This window comes from Brassica napus, chromosome C2 (assembly GCF_020379485.1).
Source record: "Brassica napus cultivar Da-Ae chromosome C2, Da-Ae, whole genome shotgun sequence".
Classification (NCBI taxonomy): Eukaryota; Viridiplantae; Streptophyta; class Magnoliopsida; order Brassicales; family Brassicaceae; genus Brassica; species Brassica napus.
This window is the reverse complement of record NC_063445.1, coordinates 51698103-51708029: the sequence shown is the minus strand read 5'-3', so window position 1 is coordinate 51708029 and position 9927 is coordinate 51698103. Positions and strand designations below refer to the sequence as shown.

Sequence of the window (9927 nt, the reverse complement as noted above, 5' to 3'; positions counted from 1 at the left end):
CCTGAGAGATTTAGGGCAGCAAAATCCAGGTTGATTTTCGACATCTCAAATCATATATCACTCAATATTTAGGTATAATTTTCTGGCGGCCTTACTCTTAAAAACAATCAATTCGGATTTCAATCTTGTGAGGGCAATGAGACTATCAATCTTAAATGCATTTAATCAATCAGTCAATTTCTAGCAAGTCTCAGCAATATTATTTCTATGTGCTTGTACTATTATGGTTTATCAAGACTCGCAAAAACAGATTCAATTAATCATGCAATTAGGGTTTAACAATCATTAGATTATAACAAGACTAGTAAAAAGATTTATTAATCACTCAATCAGTTTCAAGACTGATTTTAGCAATACTAGAATATAGATTTCAAGCATGAATTTCAATGAATCAGTTTCAAGGCTGATTGGTATTTAGCATAAACCATGTGTAAATAATTTATCTAGTATCCGAATTTATCAAACCTCAAAAACATATAATCAAATCAATCAATTTAATCGAACTTAGCATACAATCTTAAACCTCAAGACATTAGATTTTATCATGAATCTATCAACCTAGCATACGGATTCTCAATTCTCAAAGACATCCAAATCAGATCAATATAACCTATCATACGGATTATTTATGGTTTCTATTTAAAACAGATCATGTTACAAAACTATCAATCCTAGCAGATGATATTAAACCTCAAGAATCATTCAATCAGATCATTTGGATTTTAAACAAGTAAACCTCAATCAATCTATCAACTTATCGGATTATATAAGCAAAGCAAGCTAGCAACTTATCGGATTCAATCAATGTTTAAACAGGCTGGTCGGTTTAAACAATTTTAAATCAGATGAACAATTAACCAAGCAGGATGAGAAAATAAATCTATCAATTTAACGGTCAAACAATTCTAGCAACATAGCATCAGATTCAATCAGATTTAAAACCTCAATGATCAAAACCGAAAACAATTTTGATTTCAAAATATTCGATTAGGGTTTTAATATGTGATTTTATAATTATAGTATAATTAATTCTGATAATTTTATTATTTAGGGTTTATAGATATAGGGTTAGGGTTTATCGGATTTTAACTTGTAAAAACCGATTTGGGGTTTTAATCATGTAGGAACATGATTTAGGGTTTAGGGTATCGAACTTTTAGAGCTTCGATTTACTCAATTAGTATTTTTGATCTATTACCCTATGGTTTTGATTTATAAAGATTAGGGTTTTAGGGTTTCATTCTTTATCAATCAATCCATGTTCGATTATGGATTCTTAGGTTTTGAATTACCTTTTAACCTTAGATGATTGTTGAATCGGACCACCAAAGGAGTTGAGCAGCGAGCTGGACACGAACGGGACGCGAGCTGGAATGGACCGAGTCGCTTCTATCGGGTCACGTACGTCCTTTGTTGCTTGATCGGGAACGCCTTGATCGTCTGACGCGAGCTGTCTGTTGCTGTCGCGAACGAGGAAGAGGTCGCGTGCTGGAGCTGCTCCCGGGTCGCGAACGTCTGAGCTAGGATCATGAACGCCTTGGGCTGAAGCTGATCGGGGACGCGAGCTGGAACAGATGCGGGAACAAGAGACGCGATCGGGGTTTAGTTTTCGTCTGATCGCCAGCTAGGGTTAGGGTTTTAGGGTTTTTCGATTTGGGTATTAGCTTAGGGATTTAGAGTTTCGTGCTGATAACGTGTTATAAAAGTAATGGAAAAGTCTATCTTTATTCATAACATAGAGGTTCCTTATATAGGGAGATTACACCGTTATAGATAAATGGAAAGATTACAAATCATAATCTCTTGGTTATGAGCCATCCACAATCTAGTTCATAACATTGTATAGATTGCTCGAATTTTTCTATATGTACGTGTCTTGAGATTTCACGTGGATTATTGTAATAAAAGGATATTATAGGGTGGACCATAGCATGATTAACCCCGGGGTTCTTAACTCATAATTTGATATTTTTTTGTTTTTTGTTTTTTGTTTTTACACTTTTCGGCTAAGAAACGGCTCTTATATCTCTTATTTAAGAGACGGTTCTTAGTTTTTCTTAGTTAAAATCTAAGAAAACCTAAGAACCGTCTCTTAGCTGAAGCTAAGAACCCCAGTTAAGAAACTAGGGATAATCATGGTTAGGTTAGAGCATCTTACAGCAAGAAGATATATAGGTCACACAATCTCCAGATGCAAGTCCGCTCCAAAAACTTGCACGGTGTGCAACTCGGTTAAGCATCTTACAGCAAACTGCCCAAGGATGAACAACGATGGAGCAAAAGGAAAAAAAGATTCTACAACGGTCTCACCCTCCTATCTCTCAGCAAAAATTGGTTTATAAACCCATTGTCAACCAGAACCAGGAAACAATGCTGAAGGAAAAGAATATTTTAGTGGATCAAGATTTTCCTCCTTTGAGCAGCAATCTCGGGCATCAAGCACTGGTCATTGGTGAATGCTCTAAAACCTCAACAAACAATGCTCTTCCCGCTGACCTTTTCTCTGGCTCGGGAGTTGAACTAGAGGATGGAGAAATTTGTGTTGACCTCTCGGGATTTGGGGCTCTGGACCACTCTCTCTCTTCCTCATCCAGTGAGGACTCTCTGCCAGACTCTTTGTCTGGATCTGGAGATGAAGATAAGCCTAATGACGGTCATGACAAGTACATCGAGGTGATCTCAAAAAGGTTTAAACGGCAATCAAAGTATAAGGATAAGTCTAGGGCTAGAGGCCCTTTAACCCTCTAAAATTTTACCTCTTTTATGGAAATTTTTTGCTTGAATATAAGAGGATTTAACAATAATGTAAAGCGGCATGGTTTTAGGAAATGGATGAAGAAAAACAATCCTATATTCGAAGGTCTTATAGAGACGCATGTACAGCCGGCTAAAGCTGTGACTATAGTATCTCGCACGCTCCCGAGATAGTTTTGGGAAAACAACTATGAGTTTTCAGACATGGGAAGAATCTGGATCGTCTGGCACCCTTCTGTCACCGTCACCGTTCTCTTCAAGTCACTATAATTGATCAACTGCAAAGTAAATCTCCCTCACAATCCAATGAAGATGATTGTTTCGGTAGCTTATGGTACAAATAATCAGGGTGAAAGGCCCAACCTTTGGACTGAAATTGAAGCTTCTTCCTGTCACCTCAAGATCTCAGGCAGGCCCTGGCTTGTAATGGGTGATTTCAATGAAATCATATCACCCTCGGAGCACTCAAAATATGATCAATACACAAGCAAATGGGGAATGAGAGATTTCAGTGATTGTCTTCACCGCAGCGGCCTCTTGGACATTCCTTCATGTGGAAATTCTTTCACCTGGACTAACCGACACATCTCAAAGAAGCTTGACAGGATCCTTGGCAATGACTCCTGGCTGCAGACCTTCCCACAAAGCATTGGAGTGTTCGGAGAGCCAGGCATCTCGGATCACAGCCCTTGTTGTGTTTTTTTGGATCAACTGAAGCCAAAGCAGAGACCTTTTAAGTATTTCGCTCACCTGGCTCAGCACCCGGATTTTCATACGCTAATCAAAGAATGCTGGAACACTCTATCTTTTAGTGGCTCCCACCAGCTCCGAGTATCAAAGAAGTTGAAGTAATTGAAATCGATGATTAGGAATTTCAGCAAGGAAAATTATTATGAGTTAGAGAAGAGATTCTCTGAAGCGTTTGAGAGTCTTCTCTACTGCCAACAGCAAACTCTGGCTTGCCCCTCACCTATTAATGCTGAAGCTGAGAAAGCTGCTCATCTAAATGGTCCACCCTTGCAAAAGCTGAGGATTCTTTTCTGCGACAAAGATCTCGAATTCAGTGGACATCTCTAGGTGACGCCAATACGCCCTTCTACCATAGAGTTATCAAGTCGAGAAGAGACCAAAATCAGATTGTCTTCTTTATGGATGAAAATGATATTATCATTGACGATCTTGATGCCATAAAGTCTCATGCTGTGAACTAGTATCAAGATATGCTTGGTGGTATCTCCGCACCGAGGAATTCAATCCCCAAAGACATTGCAGATTTGATGCGGATCAAATGTGATCCAAACTCAATATCTCTCCTTCAGGCACCTTACACTCCTCAGGAGATCAAGTTGGCGTTCATGTCTCTCCCTAAAAACAAAGCTCCAGGCCCTGACGGTTATCCTGGTGAGTTCTTCATATCACATTGGAATATTGTTGGAGCTGACATGATCAAGGCGGTGGGTGAGTTCCTTCAGACGGGTCAGTTACTGCAGCAATGGAACTCCACTATCCTCACGTTAGTTCCAAAAAAGACTAATGCGAGCAAGATCTCCGACTTCCGGCCCATTGCTTGCTGCAATTCAGTCTACAAAGTGGAGTCAAAGCTTCTAGCAAACCGCCTGAAGTATGTTCTCCCTAGGCTCATTTCAAATGCCCAACCAGCGTTCATACCAGGTCGCTTGCTTGTAGAAAATTTTCTTCTCGCCATTGAGCTTGTAAAAGGTTATAACTGGAAGGCGATCTCAAAGCGTTGTATGCTTAAAGTTGATCTGCGAAAGGCCTTTGATACACTCAATTGGAGCTTCATTCTAAACACTCTTGAGGCAATGGACTTCCCTCCTGGATTCAGGAAACTAATAGAGCAGTGTATAACGACAACGAGATTCTCGGTTGCTATAAACGGCGAATTATGTGGTTACTTCAAAGGCACCAAAGGACTTAGACAAGGTGACCCCCTCTCACCATATCTTTTTGTCTTAGCTCTTGAAGTGTTTTCTCAGATGCTGCGTGCGAAGTTCAGTGATGGGTCTATCGGTTATCACCCAAAAGCCTCCTCACCGAGTGTTACACATCTAGATTTCGCGGATGACATTATGATATTTTTTATGGAGAGAAACAGTCCCTGGAAGCGATCGCAAGAACATTTGAGTCATTCTCAAGCTGGTATGGACTCACAATGAACAGATCAAAAACGAAACTTTACACGGTGGGTATGAACCAGAATGAATCTAACGGCTTGGCAAGTCTAGGATTCACACTCGGTTCATTACTTATAAGGTATCTGGGGTTGTCGCTAATGCACAGGAAGCTCCGCCTCACTGACTATAGGCCTTTGCTTGATAAACTGAAGGGATGCTTTACTGCCTGGACCACTAAGGCCCTATCTTTCGCTGGTAGGAAACAACTCTTATCATCTGTCATCTATGGTTCCATCAACTTCTGGACTTCTGCGTTCCTATTACCAAAAGGGTGCCTGAAACAAATCCAGTCTCTCTGCAAAAAGTTTCTGTGGAGTGGAAAAATCACAGGTAATGCAAACGTTAAAATTGCTTGGACCACAGTCTGCCAACCGAAACGTGAGGGGGGATTAGGTCTTCGTGACTTCGGTCTGTGGAACAAAACTCTTTGTCTGAAGCTGATTTGGAGACTGTTTGATAATGCTGACTCGCTCTGGGCAGAATGGATTAAGGAAAACAGAATGGGCAGTAGAAACTTTTGGGAGATTGATGAGACAAAGGCCACTTCTTGGACATGGCGCAGTCTCTTGCAATTAAGACCACTTGCTGCGCTGTTCCTGCATGCTGAACTAGGTAGTGGTTCGTCTATCAGCTTCTGGTGGGATCACTGGACACCGCTATGGCCTTTGATTAAAAGATTTGGTCCCGGAGGACCGCTTGAGCTCTCTGTCCTGATCAATGCAGCTGTCTCTGATGTTCTCGTTGAGGATGGTTGGCGCCTGAGAGGAGCACGCTCACCAGCTGCAGAGGAGCTTCAAATTCATCTCACCACTGTCACATTGCCTACTCCGTCACAAGCCGCAGGCGTCGCAGACTCTTTCTATTGGGAGATTGAAGGGTCCAAAACCAGAGGTTTCTCAACTAAGGCGACTTGGGAGGTCCTCCGTCCGCGTGAGGAGGTCAAAGAGTGGGTATCATCAGTCTGGTTCAGGGGAGCAGTTCCGCGACAAGCTTTTACTCATTGGGTTGCTCAGTATGATCGACTTCCGACAAGGGAAAGATTGGTCAGTTGGGGCTTGCAGGTTCCTCTTTGCTGCTGCTTGTGCAATTATTTTGTTGAAAACAGAGACCATATTTTCCGGCGATGCAAATGGATGGAGGAACTCTGGAGTTTGGTTCTGCGTAGATTGGGAATTAGGCAGCTAGCGTTTCACACTTGGACAGCGTTTTCAGAATGGCTTAATATAAGGTACTCTCACTCCTCTAGACTACTCAAACGCCTTGCCTCTCAAGCAACGGTTTACAACATCTGGATCAAAAGGAACATAAGACTACACAACGACAGAAACAACTCTCCAGGTGAAGTGTTCAAGATAATAGACCGCCAAGTCTGAGATATCATTATGGGACATCGCCACCAACGTAAATTCAGCGACCTAATGCAAAATTGGCTCGTTTTTGAGTAACAACACCAACATCTTCCATGAATTTGGAATCTTTGCCTAGAACTAGCCTTGTTTTTATTATTTTTGCCAAGGCAACCTGTAGTATGTATTAAAACCTATTGTATCTTTACAATTCTGCTTCATTTAATATGAAAATTCACATTTTGGCAAAAAAAAAAAAAAAGATTAGGTTAGAGCACCATTAACCTAGAGACCTAAATGGGTCTCTTTTTTTTAATATTTTTTTAATTGTAAAAGTGAATTAAGAGAAATTCACTGGATTAAGAGATCCGAAAATTTACGGACTCCAATGCAAGTCTCTTAATTAAGGGTTCTTAATTTTTTTTTAAAAAATTACCAAATTGTTTTTGATTTTTCTTATTAAACTTAAACTTTTCCTTAAAACACAGTAAAAGATAAGATTTTAAACATTGATTTTAAAATAAAAACATAAAAACTAAGATTAGTAAAATAAACGAGAATAATTTGAAAGAAGCATCCGAGCTCAGTTGTTGTCTTCATCACGTCCAAATTTACGTCATATATGTTCAAAAAAATCATCTTTCAGTTGTTGATGCATTTGTCTATCACGAATTCTAGTTCGAACACCCATCATAGTGGCGATATTTGAAGGGATATCTGTAGAATACGTGAGATCCACATGTGAACTTCCGGTGTCTTCTCCTTGTTAAAACTCTGAAACATCAAACTGAGTGTATCCATCTTGTTCGTCTTCTTCTATCATATTATGGAGTATGATACATGCTCTCATAATCTTCTCAATTTTGACTTTATCCCAAAAAAGTGCTGAATTTTTATCAATGGCAAAGCGACCTTGCAAGACTCCAAAAGCACGCTCGACATCTTTTCGGACAGCTTCTTGACGTTGAGCAAATAAAAATGCTTTCGGCCCTTGTGGTATTGGAACAGATTGGATAAAAGTTGTTCATTTCGGGTAAATATCGTCGGTGAGATAGTACGCCAAATGATACTCTCTTCCATTGACAGAGTAAGTGACTTGCGGAGCCTGACCGTTTATTATGTCATCAAAAACATAATAGTGATCAAAGAGAGAAGATGGCTTTGGTGTTGTGATCAAAGAGTTTAATGTTGTGAAGATGAGTTTGGTGTTACAAGTCGAGAGAGTAAATGAGTTTGTTGTTGTTATATAGACACAAGCTTTTTGTGTTTGTTACATAGAAAATGCAAGATACAACATTACAAACTCCGTGACACAAGAAAACAAGATACAACATTACAAACTTCGTGACACAAGAAAATAAGATACAACATTACAAACTCCACATGTCCGTGACAATACAAGACAACAATACATGTGACACACTTTCATGTCAACGATGACAACACAAGAGCACCTTACAAACTCTTATCCGTGACAGAAGAAAACAAGACCACACGCTCCCAATGCTTGACATGAGTACAATGAGCTAGTCCGTGAATCACTTTTTCACTCTTCTTGACCTGCAAAAAAAGAACCGAACAATGAACACAAGAACATGAGCAGAACAATGAACAAGACAAACAGAAGACGATTGTATTTATAGAATAACTACATGAACTCCATTACAGAAGAAGCACAAGACAAGCAAAATGTAAACCGAGAACAACAAGAACTACAACTACAACAAGAAGAACTAGAACATGAACTACAACTACAACAAGAAGAAGAACAAGAACTAGAATAAGAGATAGAACAAGAACTAGAACAAGAGATAGAACAAGAACTACAAGTAGCTTCATCTTTAACTAGAACTAATTAGACATCAACTCATTAATATCTTCTTCAAAGCTTCTTCATAATCTACTAGAGGTTATGGTTTTGTAATGAGACTGTCAAGTAGCTTCATCTTGGAGAGCCTTTCTTCCAGTGTCAAATCCTCCTTCTTGATGCTGCACATGGTCTGAAAGTCAGACAGCTCCTTACCCTCAACCATCGTCTTCTTACACCAGGCTTTTGCAGCCTTAACACCCGGGGGACGAATGGGTCCTTCATCATCTACAGCAGTATCAGCTTGAGAGCTTGCTGTTATAAAACCCTCCTCACACTTCCTCTTCTTCGAGCTTCCTTCATTTTTTGCCGTCGAGAGCTCACACCACTTCTGGTCATTTCGGAGCTCCTTCCACGCATGTTCAAGTGTGAACTTCTTTTTGCGGTTGTTGAAGAAAATTTTGTGGGCTTGTTTGAGAATATCATTCTCATTTTGTCCACTACTCTTCTCCCTGGTTGTAGCTTCGTAAGCTCCACAAAACTTGCAAACTAAATCATTTATCTTGTGCCACCTCTGCTTATAGTGAGACGCCTCTCGTTTTTCATGTCCAATAAGCTTGGGACTCGCCGAGAAGTACGCTGCGATTCTCTTCCAGAAAGCAACAGACCGTTGCTCATTCCTTACAACGGGATCTTTGGACGTGTTTAACCAGGAGCTGATGAGCACTACATCATCAGTTGGTGTCCACGTCCTTCTTGGTGTACGCGCAGCAGGACTGTCTTGTTCGAAGTTTGAACCTTCAGAAGCTTGAGTGCCAAAGAGAGGAATATAAGAAGATTCTAAACCAATGCTACTTTCTTGTTGACTTTGAAGAAGATCAACAAAATTAAGATATATATTGGAATCCATGATAGAAAGAAGAGAAATGGAAGATATGATAGAAAGAAAGGAAGGAGTGTTTGATAGATGGAAGAGAAGAAGGATTACGTTTTGTAGAAGAGAGAAAGAAATTAACATTTCATCACCATAACCAAGCGCATTCATCACAGCCAACCAATTAGAGTAGACATATAGCTAACAAGCGCATTAACTCTATCTAACCATTACATCAACTCTATCTAACTGTAACCAAGCACATTCATCGCTGTAACCAATCGCATTAACTCTATCTAACCATTACATCAATTTATTACCTAACCAGATTCAAAATCGATTAACACAACCAGATTCACAATCGATTAACACAACCAGATGCACAGTCAATTCATTTAAGCCGAGATTCACTATCAATTCCTTTCATACCACAGATCCTAAAACTTCTATCAGAGAAATATGTTTTACTTGTTTCGCAAGTGTAGTCCTCGTCTTTGACGAATCTTCATGTCGCTTGATCCGTAGTGTAGTCCTCGTATTTGACAAATGAAAATGTATCAGTAGTGATCCACACATTAATCACGAGACATAAACAAACATAACAAAGTACGATTCAGACTTATGAGATAGAATGAAGAGGCCGAAACAAACACAACAAACAAATCAAAATAACTAAGAAGGATTCAGATTTGATTTCGATTTACCTTTCGGTTTGATTTCATCGAGGAGAGCGACGGGCCGTAGAGAAAGACACGCGGAGTCGTCGAGAAATAGAAACAAATGCGAGGAGAGATCACGAGAGAGAGGCAGAGTCGTCGAGGATAGAGAGCGAGATGCGGAGGCGTCGAGGAGAGCCAAAGAGACGAGTAGTCGTCGAGAGAGGCACCAACTGATTCCGTCGAGGAGAGATCATCTACTGGTTTAGTCGAGGAGAGATCACAAGAGAGAGAG

General features: G+C 40.1%; 2 protein-coding genes across 2 annotated transcripts; one reads left to right on the top strand and one right to left on the bottom strand.

The window, feature by feature from the left end:
• Positions 1-3060: 3060 nt before the first annotated feature.
• On the top strand, positions 3061-3606 carry LOC125582474. Its single transcript, XM_048749214.1, has one exon. The coding sequence runs from the start codon at positions 3061-3063 to the stop codon at positions 3604-3606; it is 546 nt and encodes a 181-aa protein (XP_048605171.1).
• A 4144-nt stretch (positions 3607-7750) lies between these two features.
• Positions 7751-9012, bottom strand: LOC106378696 (glutathione S-transferase T3-like). The gene is made up of 3 exons (XM_013818789.2): positions 8226-9012; positions 7973-8070; positions 7751-7855 (listed from the first exon to the last, which is right to left on the bottom strand). Exons 1-3 carry the CDS (start codon positions 9010-9012, stop codon positions 7751-7753), a joined length of 990 nt encoding a protein of 329 aa, XP_013674243.2.
• Positions 9013-9927: the final 915 nt, after the last annotated feature.

Excerpts from the sequence above, each read along its gene's own strand:
- LOC106378696 (XM_013818789.2), bottom strand. The coding sequence starts at position 9,012 with ATGGATTCCAATATATATCTTAATTTTGTTGATCTTCTTCAAAGTCAA. Across the intron at positions 8,071-8,225 it reads CAAGATGAAGCTACTTGACA|TTCTTGTTCTTCTTCTTGTT; the intron begins GTCTCATTACAA and ends CTCTTATTCTAG. Across the intron at positions 7,856-7,972 it reads GTTTACATTTTGCTTGTCTT|GTCAAGAAGAGTGAAAAAGT; the intron begins GTGCTTCTTCTG and ends CTTTTTTTGCAG.
- LOC125582474 (XM_048749214.1), top strand. The coding sequence starts at position 3,061 with ATGAAGATGATTGTTTCGGTAGCTTATGGTACAAATAATCAGGGTGAA.